Source organism: Vulpes vulpes, chromosome 2 (assembly GCF_048418805.1).
Source record: "Vulpes vulpes isolate BD-2025 chromosome 2, VulVul3, whole genome shotgun sequence".
NCBI lineage: Eukaryota > Metazoa > Chordata > Mammalia > Carnivora > Canidae > Vulpes > Vulpes vulpes.
In genome coordinates, this window is record NC_132781.1 from 124,707,650 (window position 1) to 124,733,170 (window position 25,521).

Consider the following 25,521-nt stretch of genomic DNA (forward strand, 5'->3'; position numbering starts at 1 on the left):
ATTGGCTCGGCGCGCACGGCCCTCTTGCTTCTATTGGCTCTTGCGCCCGCCACTCGGCGCTATCTCCCGCCCGCCTGAGCCGTCGGGCTAGGTTGAGTGAGGGCTCTTGGGTTAGTTCCTGTTAGGCCCCGGCCGGGGGAGTAGGTTGAAGTCTCCTAAGATGCCCGGTGGGCTGGGGCACCGGGAGCTGTGAAGAGGGCGTGAGGAGGCGGCGAGGGGGCACCCGCGGCAGGCCCGAGTAAGAGCGGCGGCCGAGCCCGCCTTCCCCGCACCATGCTCATAGAGGATGTGGATGCCCTCAAGTCCTGGCTGGCCAAGTTACTGGAGCCGATGTGAGTGAGCCAGGCTGGGCCGGGGCCGGCGAACGTGGGCGTTGGGGGCCGCGGGGGCGTGGGGGGAGGGGAGGCGGCGTGGGGGAGGGCGGGGCGGAGGGGCCGCGGCCGGGAGGTCCCGGCGGCGTCTTCGCGGTAGTACTAGCACCGTCGTGGGGGGGGCGGCGGCGGGGGGAGGAGAGCCAGGGGCGTAGCGGCGGTGTGGCTTGTGGGACCGGGGGGGGGGGGGCGGCAAGGACGGCGAGGGCTTTTTAAATATAGATTCTGGGGTGCTGGAAGGGGCAGCAGGCGCTCAGAGGGAATTCACAATTTTGCTATTTGAGAACTGCGAGAGATCTCCAGGCTATCGAGGGATTTTTAAATGTGAATATTGGGCTCTCCAAGGGTGTAGCAGGGTGTCGAGGGCTTTATTAAACAATATTCGTACGGGACTAAACGATCCAGGAGCAGAGTACTGAGGGCCTCTTAGAAACGTGAGGGCAGAAAGGAATAGTAGGGACCTTGGGGGCTTTATAGCGATTATTGATGAGCTCTAAGGATTCAGGAATTTTGAAGGATTTGAGAAACATGGGGCTAGTTGAAAGGGCTATGTGGGCATTGAGGTGTTTTGGGGAATTACTGGAAAGCTGTTAAGTATGATAGCAAGGATATTGAGGGGATTTTAAAATACTATCCGAGAGTTGTTAATGCTGGGAGAACTAATAACTTCTAAATACCATTAGGGGTTGGAAAAAAATTGAGGTTTTAAATTTTAAGGGCTGAAAGGGCTACCCTGGAGTTTAGTAGTATTGGAGGAGTATTTGAAAGGGGTTTTCCTATAGCATGTAAGCAATTTTAGTTCCAGCTCCTGGAGGAATAAAAGGGGTAGCAGGAAGACTTAAGAGCTCTGTAAATACTGTTGCAGGGTTGTGTGGGCCACTGAGGCTGCTGAGGTGTAGGATTTTTGTTGAGGAACTGAAAAGAGAGAGAAGGGCTGGTTGTTAAAAAATATATATATTGGCTAGTAGTTGTAGAAATATTGGGACAGTTTAATGGGATAGCAGAGATATGAGCTTTTTTCGTTTTATAACCATTTTTGGAGGGTCGGATTGTGGCGTGTTTATTTGGGATACTGGGGTATAGCTAAGTTTCTGAAACATCCCATACAGGGAAGAGAGGGAATGCTGAAGGGAGGGTTGGAGAGAGACGATATCTAACTCCCTTGGGAAAGAAGGCATGGAAAGGGAAGGGAAGGGATCATTTCCTGTGCTTTCTTTCCTATTTTCTACTCCTTAGTTATCCTATTAGAGATGAGGTACTGGCCCAAGGTAAAGGGGTGATGAGGAAGAGATGGGCAGGCCATGATTCATTAGATAAGATCGTTTTAGTGAAAAAAAAAAAAAAGTTTTTCAGAGGTGGAAATGAGGGCTAGTTTGGGACGCATGGAGCTATCGGTAAAGTTGGGGCTCTTGGGAGACAGCTACTTCCCCCCATTATCTATTTCCTGATCCTCTGGAGAAATGTTGTTAAATAACGTTGTTTGTTGTTTTGCTACTTGATGTCTTGGATGTAAACACCTAGGAAGAGAGTCATCTGTAGTCCGATGTGTCAGCCTTGTGCAGGTAGGATGGTTAAAGGAGGCAGCATTAGGGGAATTTTGATGTCTGAGGTGCTATTTACATTCTTAAGATGAGGAGTATGTGATTAGAGTACAGGTATGAATGAAAGTACGCTAAGGACTTTTGGGTTTTATGTTAGTGATGATTTCCTTAAAAGTTTTGTGGAAGAATATGGGCCTCTTGAGTGTGCATCATACTTTTTCTACAGTAAAGTTTTGGAACACAAAGAAGGAGATGGATTGTGACCAAGGTGGGAAATAAATGAAATAGGTTTAGTGAAATTGACCATATATGGAACAGGCTGAAAAAAAAGAAAAAAGTCTGTGTTTAAAATATTCTTTACCTTCATGTTATTTAATATAAACCCTTGTGTGTGTGTGACAGTTTTGCATACGGGCTCCGAGTTTGTTGGTAAAGATCCTTCTAAAAGGATTAAATGTGTATGTCTTTGGTAGAAGGTGACAAGTTTTGATGTTAAAGTTAGTTGCCCGTCTTTATTAAGCTCCCTAAAATGTTTTCTTCTGGGTAGTGGTCTTGGTTTTTTCTTTTTTTTTTCTTTTTTGAAGATTATTTATTTATTTATTTGAGAGTGTGTACATGAGTGAGGGGAGGGGCAGAGGGAGAGGTCATAGAGGTCGTACCCCAGGAGAGCAGAGCCCGGGGCCCAGTCTCAGGAGCCTGGGATCCTGACCTGAGCCAAAGACAGATGTTGACTGCTAACTGAGCCACACAGGCGCCACTGTTTTTTTTTTTTTTTCCTAAATATTTTATTTATTTATTCATGAGAGAGAGAGAGAGAGAGAGAGAGAGGCAGAAACACAGGCAGAGGGAGAATCAGGCTCCATGCAGGGAGTCTGATGTGGGACTCGATTCTGGGTCTCCAGGATCACACCCTGAGCTGAATGAAGGCGGCGCTAAACTGCTGAGCCACCCAGGCTGCCCTGGTTTTTTTTATTAATATGAAAATTTAGTTTGGATAGGAACTTAAACCTCTCAATATTGTTTTCTCTTGGGTTTTGTTTTTACTTTTTATTTATTTATTTTTATTTGGCTATAGAGATAAGTTTATAGATATTCTGTAATTTTCATGGGTAAAATTCTCTTTAAAGTGATTATTTGATTTTGGTTTTCCCATTTGTTTTGAGTTTCGTGTTCAACTGAAAACACATCATGCTTGTTTTCTTTAAAATAAATTCATTTCTTCTTTAGGGTTAAAAAGAGCTAAAATCAGTGCTTAGACTTTGATAATATGGTTGGCTTTCCTAGAAGTACAAAATAAAAGTACTCATTTTTGACTCATAGTAGTAATGGCTTTGGATGGAATTGGTAATAAGAAATAGCAAATGTAAAAAAAAAAGAAATAGCAAATACAGATATACGTATTTTCATTCTTGGTATGTTGTTGTGGGAGATTATTTTTTGTTTGTTTAGACACCCTAAAATGTAATAAGTGATATGCTAAAATGGATTATATTTGTAAATTTACTTTTTGCATATTCCAGATTGAAGAAGATTTTCATGGCAGATTGGCATGTTAAAATATAGCATTTCAGAGCAGTTGTTAGGTTTTCAGATAATGGAGTTGCATGGATATGTTGGATTCATACTATCCCTGTGCATGATCCACTGTTGCATTTTTAACTAAATTTATAAAAGATTTTTAAGCATGTTGTGTCTTGTCACTGGTGAAACAAAGGCATGCAATGGGGTATTTCTAAACCAAGCCAGTTTATGTGTAATTATTCCCTATAGACAAAATAGAAATATCATATGCTGTTAGAGCTTATCTGTTAACTTCCTGCTCCTATTGTAGATGTGGGACCTACTTACTACTTTTACTAGAGGAAAGACAGAAGGAGGGTACATGGAAGAAATGACTCCTTTAACTGGCTAGAACAAAACCTAGTACCATTCTCGTTGGCAGTGCAGTCAAGGGGAAAAAAACATCTTACTCAAGAATTTTATATCTCTTTTCTAACTGCTACATTCACAGACTGAACTCAGAAGTCTTGTTTGAGGTCTTTATCTCCCCTCACTTCCAGATATCCTAGATATCTTAGACTACGTAGGGATTATGCACAATTGGGAGATGTCATGGTTTCTTTCCATTAGAAATAACTTCTCATTTTCAGTATGTGAGCCCTTTAAGAGTAAAGTCTTAAGTAAATCTAGGGAATATATTAATCACTGAAGATTAAAAGTTTAGGAAAAGTTCAGGCGAGCATTTTTTCAATAACATGGATTTCTACCCAACGACGTTTTTAAGGAAATGTTTTAGGTTATTTATACTAGATATATTAAATATATATAAGCATATATATAATTCAAGGCTGCTTGTTTGGCTTATTATAAAAATTTGCCTTGGTATATGTTTTAAAAAGAGTGATAGGGTTTGTAATACTTTTTGGACAGTTGCATCTGTCTATTGTAGTAAAATATCATTATGTGAATCAGAGCATTTAGTTTCTAGTTCTCTATCTCTGATTTACTGTGTGACTTAGAAATTCTCTGAATTTTCTCTAAACAGTTAATCATATTAGCCTTCTACCTACCTCACAGATATGATATGAATATTAATATGCAGTCTATAAAAAAGGTCTGTGTACCTTAGAATCATTAAATATAAATGAAATTTTATGGTTTTTGAAATAGGAAAATATATTAAACTGTTTTTGCAAAAATATTTTACTTATTAATGTTAAGCTCTACTGCCATTTACAAAGTACCAGACTAGTGCATGCCAGAGCTAGTCTCACCACGGGCCCTGTAGGTAGGACTGGGAATTGCTAGTGAAAGCTATGGCTTTGATGTGCAGATTCTGTGAGTTCAGTCCTTATCAAGGTCTTTTTAAGTGCACTAGGAGATTGAATGTATTGTCATCTCTGAGTATGATGGATAAGGCAGCAATAAGTTTCACAGACTGAGATCATTTTATTGGTTCAGTGGTCACGGAGGGGTTATACTTTGGACAAACTCTAGAGTTTACATGCTGCCATAGATTTGCAGTCCTTATCACATTAGACTCTAATGTCTGGGGCTGCTCTAATGGGACAAAAAATAGTCACCTAACGACTCTGAGACCTCACATCTCAGATAACTGCAAAGGTGAAATGAGTATTTTGGAGGTATGTTCTTAAGACTGAGAAGTTCTAATGTGATTTGTGGCTTCAAGAATCAAGGTGCTTCCAAAGTGCTGTGAGACTTGTTTAAGGAGACCATTAACTATTTCACAGTAAAGGACTTATTTTGACCAGAAGACTTCTTGGCATGCTTTAGTATACTAAGTTAAGGACATATTTGCTCTTGTGTCCTTTGGTCTGCCTCCTAAATATGTCTGACTTCATTCTTCCTGGCCCAATTGCTGTAGGCTAAAAGCCAGAAGTTTCTTTTATAGCCCTGTTTCCTATCACTGCCTTGCCTCATCCCCTCACAGGGTTATTACTTACTTTGTTGTTAATTTTTTTTAATCATTTGTTATTTTGTACTGTAATTATTTGTTTTTATTTTCATTTCTTGGCCACTATACTGCAGGGCAAGGTCTGTCTTGCTCAGAGTAATTCCATTACCAAGCAGGATGCTTGGCATTTAGTGAACATTCAATAAATGTTTAAATGAATCAGTGTCCTTATATGTACATATAGGTTGGTTGACAATTAAAAAGGAAGATTTTTCTTAATAGTCTAATTTTCAGGGTATACTTAGGTGGTAACTACTGCTCTGTGAGCCATAGTCCACATATCAAAGTGGTATTTGCAACTGACAGATGTATGTTTAAATATTATTTTTTTTACCCAAAATAAACCTAGGGGTATTTTTTTCTGTTCATGAAAGCCTCTAATTAATTAAGGGGAAGATGAAAGCTTTCATTTGAAAAGAAGTAGAAGTGCCATTATTTCCTTCTCTTTAGTATGTGTTAACAGATTTTTAGAACTTAATAGTTATTCACATGAACAATTAGAAAATGTCACCTCAGGTTTTACTTATTTTCTTTTTTTTCTAAGTTTTTTTTTTTTTTAAAGATTTTATTTATTCATGAGAGATAGAGAGAGAGAGAGAGAGATAGGCAGAGACACACAGGGTGAGGGAGAAGCAGGCTCTGTGCAGCAAGCCTAACGTGGGACTCAATCCCAGGTCTCCAGGATCGCACCCTGGGCTGAAGGCTGAAGGCGGTGCTAAACTACTGAGCCACCCGGGCTGCCCTAAGATTTTGTTTTAAGTAACCCCAATACCCAACATGGGCTTTGAACTTACAACCCTGAGATTGAGAATTGCATGCTCTACCAACTGAATCAGCCAGGTGTCCCCTTCTTTACTTGTTTGTCCAGTTTTGTTTTACCAAAGGAATAACAAAAGCAGACTTTTTGGTTTTTTTACTTTTTTTCTTATAAAGTAAAAATAAAATTACTATTTATTACATTACAGAAAATGCAGAAAGAAAAATAATACAATTACTTGCGTGTATTTATTTCTAGTTTCTCTTGTGTATATGTAAACTTCCAGGTAGCTGTTATCACAATCAAAGGTAAAATTTTTTATCTGGATTTCTCCATTTGACTTTACATCAGAAACATTTTTCAGGGATCCCTGGGTGGCGCAGCGGTTTGGCGCCTGCCTTTGGCCCAGGGCGCAATCCTGGAGACCCGGATCGAATCTCACATTGGGCTCCCGGTGCATGGAGCCTGCTTCTTCCTCTGCCTGTGTCTCTGCCTCTCTCTCTCTCTCTCTCTCTGTGACTATCATAAATAAATAAAAAATAAAATAAAAAAAAGGAAACATTTTTCATATTTGTGTGTTATTTTTATAACCTTCACTTTGGATGTCTAATGTTTCATAAACATTTAACAGTGAAATGGTTATGTTGACTTTACTTTTTCTGTTAAAAATAATGCTGTTTTTATACCATATATATTTAATTATATATATTTAGTGTTAATTAGGTATCAGTATTTTCTATATTTGACTTTATTTCCTGAGGCTGATTTCCTATAACTAGCAACTACTGATTAGAGAATATGAACCTTTTTTTTTTTTTTTTAAAGATTTATTTTAGAGAGGGAACGTGTGTAACTGTGCGTGCCTGTGTGAAGGGAGAGAGGGAAGCTCGAGTGGGACGCCTGGGTGGCTCAGCGGTTGAGTGTCTGTCTGCCTTTGGCTCAGGACATGATCTGGAGTCCCGGGATTGGGATCGAGTCCCACATCAGGCTCCCTGCATGGAGCCTGCTTCTCTCTCTACCTATGTTTCTGCCTCTCTCTCTCTCTCTCTGTGTCCCATGAATAAATAAATAAAATCTTAAAAAAAAAAAAAAACTCGAGGAGCCTCCCCACTGAATTCAGAGCCCTACTTGGGGCTCCATCCCAGACCCTGAAATCACAAGAGCTGAAACAAAGAATCGGATGCTTGACCAACTGAGCCACCCAGGCGCCCCAAGAATATGAACATTTTTAGTGGCTTTTGATGCACATTAAGATCAGGAGGTTTTTTCCCTCTCTGGCTCAGTAGCATATTCATGAATAGTGTCACTTCTGAAACAAGTGTCACACTAAGGTAGAACTTAAAATTGAGCCTGTATTCAGAAACCTGTAGATTTTCCTGAAAGTGGAAAAGGTTTAAGTAGTGTTGGTGTTTTCCTAAAACAAATAGACTCTGATAACTTTTAAGTAGTGTTTCTTGGCTTAGGGCCTAAGGTAAGACCTTTACTCTTTGGTCTTGGGATTGGATATATGTCTAAAATCTGTAAAGCTGATGTTCCAGGATAACAGATGTGTCATGTACCTGCAGTGGATATTTCATTAAGGAGGAAAAAGACAAATTTGAGATTTTTATGGATAAATTTTTTAAGGCAATATTTCTATTAACTTGCCCTGATAAAAATTCATTCTAGTTCATTTTTATTTTTTAAATAAAAAAAATTGAAATATTTTCTTAGAATATTATAATGCAAGATGTAGATTATAAGGAGTCCTCATATTTCTAATTTCCATTATTTTATTTTTATTATTATTTTTAAAGATTTTATTTATTCATGAGAGACACAGAAAGAGAGAGAGAGAGAGAGAGAGAGAGAGGCAGAGACACAGGCAGAGGGAGAAGCAGGCTGCATGCAGGGAGCCTGATGTGGGACTCAGCAGGCCCTGGGCTGAAGGTGGCGCTAAACCGCTGAGCCACCGGGGTTGCCCTAATTTCCATTAAACTTAAAAAAATTTCTTTTGTTCATTCTTTATTTTAATTGGAAGGTAACTACTGGTTGAGCTGTAGAATGTATTCTCATGCAGATTTACAAAACTAGTAAAGTGTATGTAGTGTAAAATAGATTTTACTCTGTGGAATTGCAGCTGAGTGTTCCACAGGTGTGCTTTCTTATCTTGAGTGGATCACTTCATTTGTCTTACATATTTACAAATTTATATATAAGTTTTATAGATATCTATAAAATAAATAGTAGTTCATTGTACTGTTAAGGCCTTTTAAAGTCTATAGTAGAATAGTAATTTTAGATAGGTATTATTCTGTTTTCTAATCTCATTTTTTTTTTTTTTAATTTATGATAGTCACACAGAGAGAGAGAGAGAGAGAGAGAGAGGCAGAGACACAGGCAGAGGGAGAAGCAGGCTCCATGCACCGGGAGCCCGATGTGGGATTCGATCCCAGGTCTCCAGGATCGCACCCTGGGCCAAAGACAGGCGCTAAACCGCTGCGCCACCCAGGGATCCCCCTAATCTCATTGTTATAGTAGAAGTCTCTTTCTATCTAGAAATGTGTGTAACATAGCCATGGGTCCACAATTTTAAAACCCTTTTCATTCCCAAACAGTCTTGTCCCTGTAGTTAAGCCAGAATGAATTTCCATAAGCTTTGATTACAAATAAATAGCTAAAAGATTTTAAATACTTCGGGGTAAGAGAAGTAAGAAGTGGTCTTGAATTTGTCTTGTAAATTATCAAGGATCTTAGTCATGCTGAGATTTTTGTGACACACTTCTGGAAGTCTAGTTGGGCTACTGTTAGCCTCAGTGCCATAGCTACTGCAGTATTGTAATTGTCAGTTTTTAAAGATTATGTAGTTGGGGTGATGAAAGAATAAATAAGAACAATCATAAAGGTACAGAAAATTACAGCATAAAACTCCCTGGTGTATTTAAGTTTCACCATTGAATTGGTGTGACTTATTATTTCAGACCAGCAATTTCCTTCATAGTACACTTTATGGGTGCACATTAGGAGCTGTTAAATTTAAATGGTCCCATTCTTTTGGCTATAAACATGCTTTTGTATTTGGTACGGAATTTTAACTATCTGTTATTATTAACAATAACTTGTTCACTCATATTGCACAGATATTTAAAATCTGTGATCACTCTCTTTTCTTGGTGTCTAGTTTTTTTTCTGCTCTTTTACCTTGTAACTGTTCCTCTTAAGGCTTAACACCATCACATCAAAATGTATTTCATCAGAAGCAACCTTACTCTGCATTTGTTTTTCAGAATCTGAATACTAGATTAATGTGTAAGATACCTGGGTTTGTTTAACTCCCCTCATTTATCCAATAATCTGAAAATTTTGCCTGCTTCTCACTAGAAACCTCATACCCTTACCCACCTTTCTATCTGTTGGGGTTCCTGAGTCTCCTTAAAAGGTTCTCATAGCAGCAGAAAAAATGACATTGCCTCTTTCTACCATTCTTACTTTTTTTTTTAATTTTTAAAGATTTTAATTATTTATTAGAGCGTGAGAGAAGGAATGAGTGAGCAAGCATGGTGGGGGGTGGGGGGTAAGGCAGAGGGAAAGAGAGAAGCAGACTCCATGAGGCTTTATCCCAGGACCTGGGGATCATGACCTGAGCCTAAGGCAGACGCTTAACCGACTGCTCCACCCAGATGCCCCCTGCCATTCTTAACTTTTTTAAAAAACCTTTTCTTTCTGTGTTTAGAATATCTTCTTTATCTAGGATCTGAACTTTCTAAGTAAAGGTAAAAATGTGATAGATTCTTTTTTTTACCATCTATTTTCCATTTGTTGATTAGAAATATATTGATCAAATATCTTAACTGTTTTCAGGAGTGAGTTTAAATCTATCTATGTATTTCTGTTTTAAGGTGTTTATAGATAAGCCAAGATGGGCATGGCCTGTGTAACATTTTTGAAGGTATAAATGCTATATATTCATTTTATTATTTATATTACTTTTTAGATTAAGTAATTTACATACAATGTTATCTTTAGTTTCATATATATAGCGTGGTGATTTGATTTATACACTGTGGAGTGCTCACCACAATAAGTCAAATTACAGTCTGTCACCATAAAAAGTTGTTATTGACTATATTCCCTGTGCTATACATTACATCCCCATGTCTTTCTTACTTTATAACTGGAAGATTATGTCTCTTAATCCCCCTCACCTGTTTTATCCATCCCACCCAACTCCCTTTCCCTCTGGCAACCATCAGTTTGTTTCCTGTATCTATGAGTGTTTCTGTTTTGTTTTGTTTTTTAGATTCCACATGTAAGTGAAATCATATGGTATTTGTCTTCCTCTGACTTAGCACACTTAGCATATACCTTCTAGGTTCATCCGTGTCGTTGCAGATGGCAAGATTTCATTCTTTTTTTATGGCCCAGTAATATTAATATATTGTATGTATGTATTCCATGTTGTCTTCTTCATTCATCTATCAGTGAACTTTTTGGTTGTTTCCATATCTTGGCTATTGTAAATTATGCCGTGATGAACATGGAGTACATATGTCTATCTGAATTAGTGTTTTCATTTTCCTCAGGTAAATACCTAAAAGTGGAATTATTGCATCATGTGATAGTTCTATTTTTAATTTTTTGAAGAACTTTCATACTGTTTTCCATAGGAGCTGCACCAGTTTACATTCCTATCAACCAGTGCATGAGGGTTCCCTTTTCCCCACATCCTTACCAACAATTGGGTTTGTTTTTTTTTAGATATTTTTTTTTTTAAGTAACCTCTTTACCCGGAATGGGGCTTGAACTCAAAACCCCGAGATCGAGTCACAGGCTGTACTGACTGAGCCCACCAGGCACCCCTCTTGTCTTTGTGATAATAGCCATTCTGACAGGTGTGAGTTGATATCTCAGTGTGGTTTTGATTGGCATTTTCCTGATGGCTAGGAATGTTGAACATCTTTTTAAATGCCTCCTGGCCATTTGCATGTCTTTTTTGGAAAAATGTGTATTGAGGTCATCTGCCAGTTTTTTTCTTTTTTTTTTCATTTTTTCATTTTTTCTTTGTTTAATTAAAGTGCAGTTGACAGGTGTTTTGTTTTTTGGGTTTTTTTTGGCCCTCTGCTCATTTTTAAAATCAGATCGTTTGTTTTTCTATTATTGATCTCTATATCCATTTTAGAATTTAGCAGTTGGATTTACCAAGGTAATCTGTTTGAAAATGTAATTTACATTTTTTACTTAAGAAATTCTGGCTTTCTTTTAAATTGCATGTTTTTATTGTGTAGCTCCTCATCTGGGACACTTACACTCTTTCCTTTGCACTTTGACTCTTGCTCACAATTCATTTTATTAGGTCTGAGTTTTATAAAATTGAGTCATTGAGATTTGCTTTCTTAGATTTGATTCATAAATGTGCATTAATGTTCAAAGAATTAGCTTTATTAAAAATATATTTTTCCCATATATATATATATATATATATATATTTACAGCACAAAAACTTTCCATTTTTTGTAGTATAGATAAAACGTTAGGTCTGAAAATTGCTACAGAGTTTGACAACTCAGGGAACATATGCTACCCTGGCATAGATGATTGTGAATGTCAAAAGACAGTTACTACTGACTAGAGAAAAAAAAAAAAAAAGACATAGATGGAGGTTGTCCCTGCTGCCCTTCTATTGTTTCTCTTTCTGTTGTAGGTCCCAGATCTTTTCTTTCTGGCTTATAGCTGCTAGGATGTTTGCCTGTAATGTTTAAGGTGTCAGCCTTCCTGTATTCTTATTCTTTAAAGAGATCCTTAAGATACTAAGATTATTAGTGGACTCGATCACTGTTTTAGGTTGCTGGTGTCTGGGGTTATAGGGAATGGGGAAAGATGTCTCATCACTTGGCATGGTTCTTCATCATTGGTCACATGGAACAACAGGTAGTTCCTGAGGATATCAACAGTGCTTCTACAGCACTACAACTCAGGGATTAATTGCCACCCTTTCCCTGTTACCATTGAGAAAGCAAATAAATGTAGAATTGGTCCAAAATTCTGGGTCTACTTAAAACATTGAAAATAGGAGATACAATTTTATAAAAATAAGCAGAAAAGGACAATCTTGTTTGCAGTGTGTACATGCTATTTGTTACAAGTTGCCTTTGTTTGCAGTCACTTTAAAGACCTTTAGCTTTCTAAAAGGGGTGACTTCATTTATGATATCGCTATTTGAAAAAAAAAAAGAAAAAAGGTTTAAAAATTTTTGTTTTCTCTTTGTGTAACTAGATGTGATGCTGACCCTTCAGCCTTAGCCAACTATGTTGTAGCACTGGTCAAGAAGGACAAACCTGAGAAAGAATTGAAAGCCTTTTGTGCTGATCAACTTGACGTCTTTTTACAAAAAGGTAATTATTATGGGCTTTCAGCCACATATTTAAGATTTTAAATTTAAAACTTTATGAAATCTTGGAAATAAAAGCTTGGAAGGAAAGAATTCAGTCAGCATCCTTTAACATTTGACTATATCTATTCCTATTAATTATTTATCGTGTATTTTTTTTAATAAAGATTTTATTTATTTATTCATGAGAGACAGAGAGAGGCAGAGACACAGGCAGAGGGAGAAGCAGGCTCCATGCAGGAGCCCGATGTGGGACTTGATCCCGGGACTCCAGGATCACACCCTAGGCCAAAGGCAGGCACTAAACCCCTAAGCCACCCAGGGATCCCCCTTATCATGTATTTAGGAAGACTTTTTCCCCCCCTTTCCTTTCCTTCTCTGCTGTTTTCCTGTGTTGAAGCAGTTGTAATTCTATTGCTTTTTTGGTGAATGGGCCCTCTATGGCTTGTGGCAGAGTCCAGTTGCTGGTTGGGGGTAACAGTTTGAGGAGAATGTAGCTGCTTAGGCTTACTGTTTATTAGGACAATGAAGCTATCTGCCACCCCCCATCCCCCGCCCCGCCCCGCCCTGGCTGGAGCTTCTTGCTATACAGGAAGAATGGGCATAATCCTCTTCTCTTTATGCCTTCCCATCTTCTTACCAAAGTACTTTCCATGACCTGCAGAGCTTCCTGGGGGCCTCCCCTGCTGAATCTCTGCCCTCATCTCTTACCACCCTCCCTCACTTGTTCCATTCTAGCCATTGTGACCCCATTGCCTTTTTTTCAGCATGTTAAACATGTTCCCAACTCAGGGCTTTTGAACTCATTTTACTCTTGCTTGAAATGGTTTCTTCTCTTACAGTTTCTGGTCTTTTCTCAAATGTTACCTTCTCAGAGTAGTTTCCCCCGAGTGCACTATGTACACTATATTATACCTCATGCCCCCAATCATCCTCTCCTCCTCCCAGTCTTGTTTCGTTTTGGTTTTCATGGCACTTGTCACTTCTTGCCATGTTATATGTTTATTTATCTCTTTATGTGTGTTGCTCTCCCTCCCCCTCCTGTTTGTTTTTCCCTTTGTTGAGAGTGCTGACTTGGAACCTAGAGTGCTTGGCACATAGAAGGTATTCAGTAAATATTGTTGAATATATGAAAAGAATATGGATAATAATGCACACTTACTGATCATGATCCATCTGTTGGTGTGAGAAGATATCCTTTAATTCAAATTCTCCTGAGAAGGGAAAGAAATGAGATAGTAAATATGACTTATCACTTGAAAAGATAGGATTACATATTTTTTGGTGAATTTCAAGGCTTTTATTTAACACACAAAAAATCTAATACTTTCTTCAGTATTAGATGAATATTTTCTTTCCTAAAAATATTAATTTGTATTACTTGGTTTCTAGTAGTTTCAGGACCCAGAAATGAGATTCTCCCTCATAAGGGTTAGGCTCATTTTTAGTTCCACCACTGGTATTTGAGATGTCCTGGTTTTCACCTTTGCTGTAGAATGTATTTTCAAACATCTGTGTTTGTGCAACACTTATATATTATTTCTTTTCCTTAGAAACTTCAGGTTTTGTGGATAAATTGTTTGAAAGTCTCTATACTAAGAACTATCTTCCACCTTTGGAACCAGTGAAGCCTGAGCCAAAACCATCAGTCCAAGAAAAAGAAGAAATTAAAGAAGAGGTAATGCAAAGTTTTCTTTTGCTTGTGGGGGCTTCTTAGATCCTATTACTAGTGTCATTCTTAGTTGGAGATTGACCTCTTTAAAAGTAATTATCCTTTGATTGAAGTTTCTGTGTTTGGCACATGATACCTAATTCTTTATCAGGGCTTTTAAGTTCTTTGGACTTGAAATGTTGGAAGAATTTCAGATTGTTTAGTGTTCCAAGAAGTATTTTAGTAATATTGAGGAATTCAGAGAAGTCTTATTCAGTGACTTTAGAAAAAGAAAACTTAGTTAAATGTAGAGGTTTGACTAAAAGTAAAATATTGATGAAACTTTAATAAGAGAAATCATTAATAACATGTTTTCATATAATAGACAAACAAATTTCTCTTTTTTAACCAGAGTATTTTTTATAGTTAATGTATGTTAACCATACATTATACTCCATTTCAAGCAAGAGTAAAAGGAGTTCAAAATATCATTGTTAATGAAAGAAAAAAGAAAAAAAGTGTTTTTACGATGTTGAAGTATAAAAACCTGATTATATATGGTAATCTAATTGTTTGAACCAAGGAGAAAATTTTTCAGTTTATTTGTAATACTTTTTATGTATAGACAATAGTGTTGGATGATGAATATGGGTTCTAAAACCAGGCTGCATGGGATGCCTGGGTGGCTCAGAGGTTGAGCATCTGCCTTAGGCTCAGGGTGTGATCCCGGGGTCCTGGGATCGAGTCCCACATCGGGTTCCCTGCGAGGATCCTGCTTCCTCTCTACCTATGTCTCTGCTTCTCTCTGTGTATCTCTCATGAATAAATAAGTAAAATCTTAAAAAAAATAAAATCAGGCTGCATGAGTTAAAATTATAGCTCTAAAATAAGTTACCTGTCTGCTTCATTTTCACATCAGGAAAATGATGATCATAGTAGTACTTATCTCACTGAAGTTTATTAATTAATTAATTAATTATTTATTTATTTATTTTTAAAGATTTTATTTCTTCATTCATGACAGAGAGAGAGAGAGAGAGAGGCAGAGACACAGGGATAGGGAGGAGCAGGCTCCATGCAGGGAGCCCGACGTGGGACTGGATCCTGGGTCTCCAGGATCACACCCTGGCTGAAGGTGGCGCTGCCCTCATTGAAGTTTATTTTTTATTTTTTTATTTTTTTAAAAATTTGATATTTTATTTTATTTTTATTTTTATTTTTATTTATTTTTTTTAAGATTTATTTATTTATTCATTCAGAGAGAGCAAGAGAGAGGTAGAGACACAGGCAGAGGGAGAAGCAGGCTCCACGAAGGAAGCCCGATGCGGGACTTGATCCCGGGTCTCCAGGATCACACCCCGGGCTGCAGGTGGCGCCAAACTGCTGCGCCACTGGGGCTGCCCTCATTTTATTTTTAAATTTTATTTACTTATTCATAAACACACAGAGAGAGGGGCAGAGACACAGGCAGAGGGAGAAGCAGGCTCCATGCAGGGAGCCCGATGTGGGACTCGATCGCGGGTTTCCAGGATCACACCCCAGGCTGCAGGCGGCGCCAAACTGCTGCACCACTGGGGTTGCCCCCTCACTGAAGTTTATTTATTTTATTTATTTTTTTAAAGATTATTTATTTATTTATTCATGAGAGACAGAGAGAGAGAGAGAGAGAGAGAGAGAGAGGCAGAGACACAGGCAGAGGGAGAAGCAGGCTCCACACAGGGAGCCCGACGTGGGACTCAATCCCGGGTATCCAGGATCAGGCCCTGGGCTGAAGGCGGCGCTAAACCGCTGAGCCACCCGGGCTGCCCCTCATTGAAGTTTAAATGGGATTTTATGTACACACACATCCTAATCAATTGCCTGGCATATAAAAATTGGTTATTATAGAGAAATACTTATCAACGTTTATTTTATTATGATTATTTAAGTAAGCTTTTTATTTGGCAGTAATTTTAAGCTTACATAGAAATGATAAGAATAGTACCTAAAACCAGATGCATGCACTGTCTTTTTTCACCTATTGAAAATCTGCCCCATTTCTTCTCTTTATATATCTATACCCAAGACTATCCTGCTCTGAATCTGGGAGCAAGTTAGATACATTGTGACCTGATGATACTCTGCGTTTCATTAGAATAAGTCTCTTGCCTTTTTTTTTTTTTTTTTTTTTAAGTAGGCTCCACTCCCAGTGTGGAGCCCATTTTGGGGCTTGAACTCACGTTGCTGAAATTAAGAGTCAGATGCTTAACTGACCAAGGCACCCAGGCACCCCAAGAATGTTCTCGTAGATGGCTATAGCATCATTATTAGTTTCAGTAAATTTAATTTTCATAAAACACTTTACTATCTGTATTTGTTTTATCAGTTGACCCAACAGTGCCTTCCCTGCGTCTCCCCCTGCTTACTCCCCCCCCCGCCCCTCCAAAAAGTCCCTTTTTTTAATAGCTTTTTTTTTTTTCTCCTCCAGTACAGATTCAATCCAAGGATCATGTATTGCATTTAGCTGTCATTTCTGCTCCATCTTAAAATGCTAGGCTAATTGAATTGATCCATCATTAAAAGAAAATAAAATATCATTATACTTCAGATCAATCAAAACTGTCACATTTTTGTTTTTGGCTCATGCCCTGTGATTCTTTCATTAAATCTTACTAAAATAGAGGCTCTCAGTATGTTACTTCAAGTAATGGAAGTAAGAGGAAACTTTTCTTTCTTTTTATTTTTTTATTTTTATTTATTTTCTTAAAGATTTTATTTATGTATTCATGAGAGACAGGGGCGGGGGGTGGGCAGAGACACAGGCAGAGGAAGAAGCAGGCTCCATATTGGGAGCCTGACATGGGACTCAATCCCAGGTCCCAAGATCACACCCTAGGCCGAAGGTGGTGCTAAACTGCTGAGCCACCTAGGCTTCCCTTGTTTTTTTTTTAATAAATTTTTGTTTATATATTTTTTTGAAGAGTTTATTTATTTATTCATGAGAGACACAGAGACATAGGCAGAGGGAGAAGCAGGCTCCATGGAGGGATCCCAACGTGGGACTCGATCCTGGGACTGTGGGATCACACCCTGGGCCAAAGGTAGATGCTCAACCACTGAGCCACCCAGGTGTCCCAAGAGGAAACTTTTCTACCATACTTCATAGTGTATAATTTTTGGTCTATGTGTATAGGCCAAATCTTTTATTGTATTTAATTTTTTTGTTTAAGATTTTATTTAGTTATTAATGAGAGACACACAGAGAGAGGCAGAGATATAGGCGGAGAGGCAGAGGGAGAAGCAGGTTCCCTGCGGGATGCCTGATGTGGGACTCAATCCCAGGACCATGACCTGAGCCAAAGGCAGATGCTCAACCACTGAGCCACCCACGCATCCCCTAGGCCAGATCTTTAAAAGTTAAATTTTTTTGTGCCATATGTCCTTTTCTAAAGTCCTTGAAGTTCAGTGGACTAGAAGTACATTTGAAAGATAGCTGATTTGAACATAAGAGAAAAATTGCATTATTTTGAGTTTTGAAAGGACAGTTTAAAAAAAAAACCCGAATTCTTGCATTATGTCATTTTGTATCCTTGTAGTAGTTCCTGATTTTGAAAATTGTGAAAAGTGGGTATCAGCTTCTGTGTGCAAATACTCCAAATGACACTCTCTGGCATTTCTCTTGTTTTCTAATATTTTTATACACAGCTTAATTGTCATCACTGACTTAAGTAATATCTCATGTGATAGTGTATAAACAAAGTATAGTAATTCTTTTAGATAATGTGGAATGAAAGGGGTTTGAGGTAACACATACCTTTGGCTAATTGGCTCTGTTTCTGGTCTGTGCTAAATTGATGTAGTTGCTCAGGACAGTGTACAGAGATGTAAATCCATCTAAGGACTAGCCATTATAACTTTCTTCCTTGATCCCCAGTTACATTGTACCATCAGTTGTTTAACAGATTACTGGTCACATGGAGAATCAGGTAAGAATTTGAATCATTGGCACAAATCATTCTGATGCAGGAAAAACCCTTGATATATATGTGCCATGATTTATGAAGCACAATGTATTTTACCTGTAGTTGGAAAGTTACTTGTTAATTTACTGTAGTTACAATTGGCTGTTATAATAACCCTTTACCCTAAGTTCATGAACAAGCAAAAGAATCCTCCATTATGATAATAGATCTTTGATCCTGTAACTCCTGATTTACACTAGGCCATGATCATCTGAAATGTTAAAGGTAATTTTTCTTACATTTGAATTTATGACTAGACTGTGAGAACATGTAGCAGTTTTTCCTTCCTTTGGTTTGTCTGAAAATATCTTTATTTCATTTTAATTAAAAATACTGAAAAAAAATAATGTAGAGAATTTGCAGCATCATCAAAAGGGAATAGTAGTATAATGAATTGTTATGTATTTGTCACTTAGCCCTAGCAAACCATCAGTCCGTGGCTAGTCCTTCCCCAACCAAATACCAAATGTTTAGTATATATATATATTTTTTTACAGTAGGCTTCATGCGCAGCATGGAGCCCAACTTGGGACTTGAACTCAGGACCCTAAGGTCAAGACCTGAGCTGAGATTAAGAGTTAGTGCTCAACTGACCGGACCACCCACATATCCCCTGTTTTTTTGGTATACTTTATCAAAGATGGCACAGTGGAATAGAGGCTCTCAGACTTGTGTAGTTATGATAGACCAAGATAATGAATAATTAAAACTACTTAGATATGTGTGTAATGATCAGATTTCTCATAGAGGATATGAAGTAGAAACTTTAAGTCAGATGAACAACATAGAGGAAAAACTAAAAATTACCATGCCTGGTCATAACATGATTCTATAAAGAAGTCTACTTATCATATTCTTAGAATAGTAAGATTGAAATCTTAATGGTCTTAAGATTATTTTTTTAGTTATCTCTACACCCAGCATGGGGCTCGAACTAATGACCCTGAGATCAAGAGTCACATATTCTTCCTGACTGAGCCAGCCAGGTGCTCTGAAGTCTTCATATATAATATGAACTCAGTATGTAGACCATTAAAATGCCAAGTAACTCATTTTAGATTAGGTTAGAAATAATTATGGAAAAACACATCCTTACCACCAGGGAGTTTTAGGAAATTTAGTTTTTATTCTGGAGTCTGCGTGCGATTCTTTCTATCTCTGCCCCTCACCCCCACACATTCATGGTCTTTCTCTCTTAAATAAATTTCTAATTGTTCATAAATGTCCATTTTCCCCCATTTATTTTAGCTGAGATCTAAATAACCAGTTTGAAATCTCTTTTTTTTCTAAGATCTTTATTTATTTGAGAGAGAGAGTGCATGCGCATACACGCGTGCAAGAGATGTAAGGAGTAGAAGGGGAAGGAGAGGGACAGACAGACTGTGCTGGAGTGTGGAGCCTCCAACAGGCTCCATCTTAGGACACTGGGATCATGACCTGAACTGAAACCTAGAGTCAAATGCTCAACCGACTGAGCTAGCCAGGCGCCCTGAAAAAAATTTTTTTTTAAATTTCCTCTTTCTATTCACTCTCATTTTCCTCTCTCCAGTGTAACCAGTACTCTCTCCTTTAATACCGTGTACTAGTTTCTCCTGTTTTTTCCATTTTATGTCAAAGGAATCCCTTCAGTTTTTGCCTTTTTTCCTTTTTTTAAAGATTTTTTTTTTAAAAGTAATCCCTATACCCAACGTGGGGCTTGAACTCACAACCCCAAGATAAAGAGTTGCATGCTCCACCAACTGAGCTGCTTACATACCCCATTAACTCTTTATGTGAGTTTTAGCCATGTTGTGTATGCCCTCTGACTTAGTATTCTATATGTAGAAAAATGTGGGGTTTATTTTCTTAAAGATTTAATGTATTTATTCATGAGAGACACAGAGAGAAGAGCAGAGACATAAGCAGAGGAAGAAGCAGGCTCCCTGCTGGGAGCCTGATGCAGGACGCCATCCTAGGACCCTGGGGCCACGACCTGAGCCAGACAGATGCTCAACCACTGAGCCACACAGGCATCCCTAGAAAAATGTGTTTAACTGAATTCTTTATTAATGGTCTTTTAGGGTGTTTCTAATATTTTGTTAAAAATGGTGCTGTTATGAATAACCTAGAAAATAATGTACATTTGAGTATTTTCAATAGCTTTATTGAAATACAATTTCTCTACTGTACCACTCCTCTATTTACAGTGTACAAATGTGATTTTTTTTTTTTTTTGGTTTTTATTGTATTCAGAGTTGTACAACCATTACTATGATCCATTTGAGATCATTTTCATCATCCAAAATAAAAAAAAACACTGTACCCATTAACCTATCCCCCTCCAACCCTTCTCCTCCAGCACCCCCACCCCCACCCCCCCCACCCCCACCCCTCCCCGCTTCTTTAGGCAACCACTAATCTACTTTATTTCTCTATGGATTTGCCTGTTCTGGATATTTCGTATAAATAGAGTTCTACAATTCATAGTCTTTTGTGACTGGCACCTTTCTTTAATTTATCATAATGCTTTTAAGGTTCATTTGGTTGTACCAAGTGTTCGCTTTTTTTTTTTTTTTTAAGATTTTATTTATTTATTTATTTGAGAGAGAGAGAATGCAGACCTCAGTCCCATGACCCTGAGATCGTGACCTGAATGGAAATCAAGAGTGGGATACTCAACGGACTGAACCACCCAGGCACCTTGGATCCTTTAACTTTTTGAAAATATTTTTTTCCATTAGAAGTTAAAAAAAAAAAATCCTTGCAAAATACAGAAAAGAAAACAGATTTCTAAGCTAATGTCTTTTAAGTTTCTTTTAATTAAAAAAAAAAAATTTCTTTTAATCTTTAAATCACTCTTTAAATCTACCCATATCTTTCTCTTGGTCTTTTCCTCACCCCTTTATTTTCCTTAAATTTTATTTTATTGAAGGAACTCAGTGTTTTGTCCTATAGAGATTTTTACTGTGTAGATTTGTTGATTGCATCCCAGAGGAGTAATATATGCTCTGTATTTCCTGTAAATAGGTAAAGGAAATGATTTTTAAATATAGTCTTAACAAATGTATAGTGTTTTAGCTAGTGCCATATGCTTGCCATATGGTGGCTACCATTTTATGTTGCCCAAATTTTACTAAATTGTTATCTGTTTTTTGCACTGACTCCTGTTTGTTAAATGAGCTTCTCCATTAGAGGGATAGTTGTTTAGCTCTTAACAAATGACTTTATTTTGCCTTTCTCTAGTAGAGACTATATAGGTTTTGAGATTAACTTTTGTTTAAAAAAATAAGACTGCAGGTTATTTCTGTTCAGTATTAACTGTTATGACATTAATTCCAGTACCATTTTTCTGTAAATCTTGTGAAATCTGAGTTCATGGTGCTTGTTAACTGTAACATTTGTTCTTAAATCTATAGTCCTCAAATTATGTTTTATGATTAGGAAAACATAAATCATCATCTCTAAATCAGAGACTTGTTCTTTCTATGGTTTCATTATAAGGGATGAATTGCTGTTTTCCTCCTGCATTGCTATTCTTACCTTACATTAACATTTGGGGTGCCTCGGTGGTGCAGTCAGTTGAGTGTCCAACTCTTGTTTTCAGCTCAGCTGTAATCTTAGAGTCGTGAGATAGAGCCCAATGTGAGACTCCATGCTCAGCATGGTTTCTGCTTGAGATTCTCTCCCTCTATCCCTCCTGTTTATGTGTTCTCTCTCTTTCTCAAATAAATAAATCTTAAAGAAAAATTAACATTTAAAAATTAGCATATTACTATTGAAATGATTTCCACATCTTTTTTACTCCTCCCTGTGGCTTACCTTTTTTGGATGTAATTTGACTTCAGTATTTCAGTATATTTGTGCCCTCTCTTGACTAAAAAGATTATCAGATAGATGTGTCTCATAATTAATAGAAGGGCTGATCTTGTTCCTAATGAATGCTTTCATATAGGTATTTCAGGAGCCAGCGGAAGAAGAACGAGATGGTAGAAAAAAGAAGTATCCTAGTCCCCAGAAGACTCGTTCAGAATCTAGTGAACGAAGGTGTGTGTGTATATTTAATTAGACTCTGATAAGTCACTTTTTAGTTACTGTAAGGGCATTATGGAATTTTTAACATGTACTGATGCCTCTCTCTAAACTGATTAAAGAAAGAGAAGGTTATCTTCCTCCATTCTGTGTTTTTTGTCTTTGTCATACTTTCTCTTATAAACAATCATCATTATGTGCTTTCCCAAGAGCAAAGGGGTGGGAGTAGTCTCCTTAGAGGATATTAATGAAATGTTCCATTTGGTTAGGGGTGCTCACTATTAAAATCATGTGTAGTATTTTATACTACAAATAGTTCAGTTTATATGTTGATTCATCAGGCTGCCATTAAAAAATTAGTTTTTTGTTTAGGAAACTTTGTTTCTGCCTTTTTTCTTTTCTAGTTTTAAATTTTTGTTTTTCTCCTACCCCTCTTCATACTTTGGATTCACCTCCTTTTTTCATTTCTCCCCACCCAGTGTACTTGAGGGAATGTTTTTTCTTTTTATATAATGGATCAGAGAAATTATGTTGTGGTTATATGGCTTTCTGAAAAAGCACAGACATTATGAATTTTGCTGAATCAAGGAGGGTATTTCATACTCCTGATTTATTTGCATACTTTGTTTCTGTAGCATACGTATGGCTTTTATATCTGTGTATTATAGGACACGTGAGAAAAAAAGAGAGGATGGCAAGTGGAGAGACTATGACCGGTACTATGAGCGGAATGAACTGTACCGTGAGAAATATGACTGGAGAAGAGGCAGGAGTAAGAGTCGGAGTAAGAGCCGAGGCCTGAGTCGAAGTCGAAGCCGAAGTAGAGGGCGCAGCAAAGACCGGGATCCAAATAGGAATGTTGGTGAGTAGATGAGGCTTCCTCCTAAAAACTCCATATTGCTTATCTTCCTTTGTCATAAGGGTACCAGAACTTCCCTTAAACACCACGTGTACCTTTAACATGTCTGAGCAACGTAAAATCTAGAATTGTCTAAAAAACCTAATGCTAATTTGTTACAAAGACAGGGCTCTGTTGTTAGGATGAAGTCAAATGAGTTTGGCGAAAAAGAAGCTGTATGTATTTCATAGTACATGTCTAGATTTAAAGTCATTTTTGTACAATCGAAACTAAGGTCTTTTAATCAAGAAAGCTATCATTGGAGAAGGAGGACTATCTGTTCCCTCCCTCCGTCACACCCTCACTAAAAATAGTGGACTTGCTTTAAGGTTGACTAGAGTTTAGTTAGGTAGATAACTGGGATCCCAACCACTGATGTATCAGGATATCTGTTTGGAAGTCAGTTCTTGGATAGCTTTCTTACCAAGTATCAGTGGAGAAGCTGGGCTCTCTTCATTATATATTGATGTTGATGTTATAGAAATTATTTTCCACAAGATATGTCAAGATATGTCAAGATATCAAGATATCAAGATAGGTCAAGATATGTCACGTTGTTGATGTTCCTGCTTTTAGGGTATATTAATAATGAGAGCACTTTGAAATATGGACAGCTCAGTGAGTTTATTGCAATAGTCTCTTCCCTTTTCTGTGAGAAGATAAACATAGTTGGAGAACAAAAATGTCTAATCTTGTTTCTTGTTTTTATTTTGCCTCTGAAGCAGAGCACAGGGAAAGATCAAAGTTTAAGAGTGAGAGGAATGACTTGGAGAGTTCTTATGTGCCTGTGTCTGCACCACCTCCGAGCTCTTCTGAGCAGTACTCCTCTGGGGCACAGTCTATTCCCAGCACTGTTACTGTGATTGCACCTGCGCACCACTCAGAAAACACAACAGAGAGTTGGTCCAATTACTATAACAATCATAGCTCTTCCAATTCTTTTGGTCGAAACCCACCACCAAAGAGGCGATGCAGAGATTATGATGGTAAAAATCCTCTTTTATATTGTATTCAAAAGTATTAGTAAGCACATGTTAATATTGCATACCTTTTCATTATAGTCCAGATTTTTTAAAAGGAATGAGTGAGAGGAAAATCTCCTTTGGTTTATGCTTATTTACTTTCTTGATTTAGTAGATTGGCTCTGGTTAAGAGAATGTTCAAATTTGACCCACTCATTTGTTTTTTGTTGTTCTTGTTTCCTTAGACACTATAAGTATACCACAAAATTTGGTAGACGCTAGGAATTATGTTTTTTTGTGTGTAGTGTTTGGTGCAAGGAATTTGTTAAGCATTATAACCTATTTAAAATATTAATATGCTGATATTCCACTTAATCTGTGTGTGTTTTAATTTTTTATTATGGAAATATTTAAATATTAATAAAAGTTGACAAAACAATATAATTAACCCTAGTGTATCCATGGTCTTCCATCAGTAGTTAGGAGCTCATGGTCAATTTTGTTTCCATCTGTACTTCTCTGCTGCTTCTCCTGGGCCTATATTATTTGAAGTAAATTGCAGACATTGTAATGTTTTCTCTATAAGTGTAGAATATATATTTTTTACATTTTATGTATTTTTAAGTAGGAAATACAATCAAATCATAATTCAAGCATTATCTCTTTCTTACCCTGGTCTCCTGGTTACAGAGTTCTTGTTTCCAAGGCCAATTTAATGTTATTAATTTCTTGTGTATCCTTCCAAATACAGTCTGTGTATATGTTATGGAAACAAATATGTATAGTCTCCCCTATTTTGTATTCTGTGGAAATGTTACTATACTCTTCATACTCCTGGATGTTGTTTTTCACTTAGTAATATTTTCTAGCAGTTATCCTATATTAATACATGAGGGTTTCCTTAATACTTTTTTTTAGTTTCTTAATATTCTGTATGAAGAAAAATGTGTTTAACTGAACTCTATTGCTCTTTTGGGGTGTTTCTTATATTTTGTTATAAACAGTGATGCCATGAATAACCTAGTAAATAATGTGCACTTGGATATTTTCTTTCTTTTTTTTTTTAATTTTATTTATAAGTAGTCTCTATACACAATGTGGGGCTTGAACTTAAAACCTCGAGATTAAGGGTTGCCTGCTCCACCAACTGAACTAGCCAGGCACCCCTTCCCACTTGAATATTTTATTTATTTTTAAGTGGGGAGGGACAGAGGGAGATGGGTGTGGAACCCAATGTGGGACTTGATCCCACAACCCTGAGATCACGACCCATGTTGAGATCAAGCTCTGCTTCAGGCTCCATGCTCAGTGCAGAGTTGGCTTGGGATTCTCTCTCCCTCTCTCTGCCTCTCTGCCTGCCCCTTACCCCCGCATGCGTGCTCGCTCCCTTGCTCTCAAATAAATAAATCTTTAAAAAAAAAAAGAAAGTCAAAAGCTTAACCCACAGAACCACCCTGCCACCCCCCCCACTTGAATATTTTAAACTAGAG

At 37.6% G+C, this 25,521-nt stretch overlaps 1 protein-coding gene across 4 annotated transcripts in view; it reads left to right on the forward strand.

Moving 5' to 3' along the window:
* The window catches only part of RBM27 (RNA binding motif protein 27), a 73,548-nt gene continuing 48,027 nt past the window's right edge, over positions 1-25,521 (forward strand). Inside the window, exons 1-6 of one of the 4 annotated variants that reach the window (XM_026018497.2) lie at positions 1-332; positions 12,397-12,515; positions 14,065-14,189; positions 22,095-22,186; positions 22,840-23,033; positions 23,792-24,055. In XM_026018497.2, the coding sequence (XP_025874282.1) occupies positions 274-332; positions 12,397-12,515; positions 14,065-14,189; positions 22,095-22,186; positions 22,840-23,033; positions 23,792-24,055 (853 nt within the window). In that variant the 5' untranslated portion in view covers positions 1-273. The remainder of the gene's footprint in view (positions 333-12,396; positions 12,516-14,064; positions 14,190-22,094; positions 22,187-22,839; positions 23,034-23,791; positions 24,056-25,521) is intronic. The other 3 variants (XM_026018500.2, XM_072749907.1, XM_072749908.1) reach the window with 3 other exon arrangements.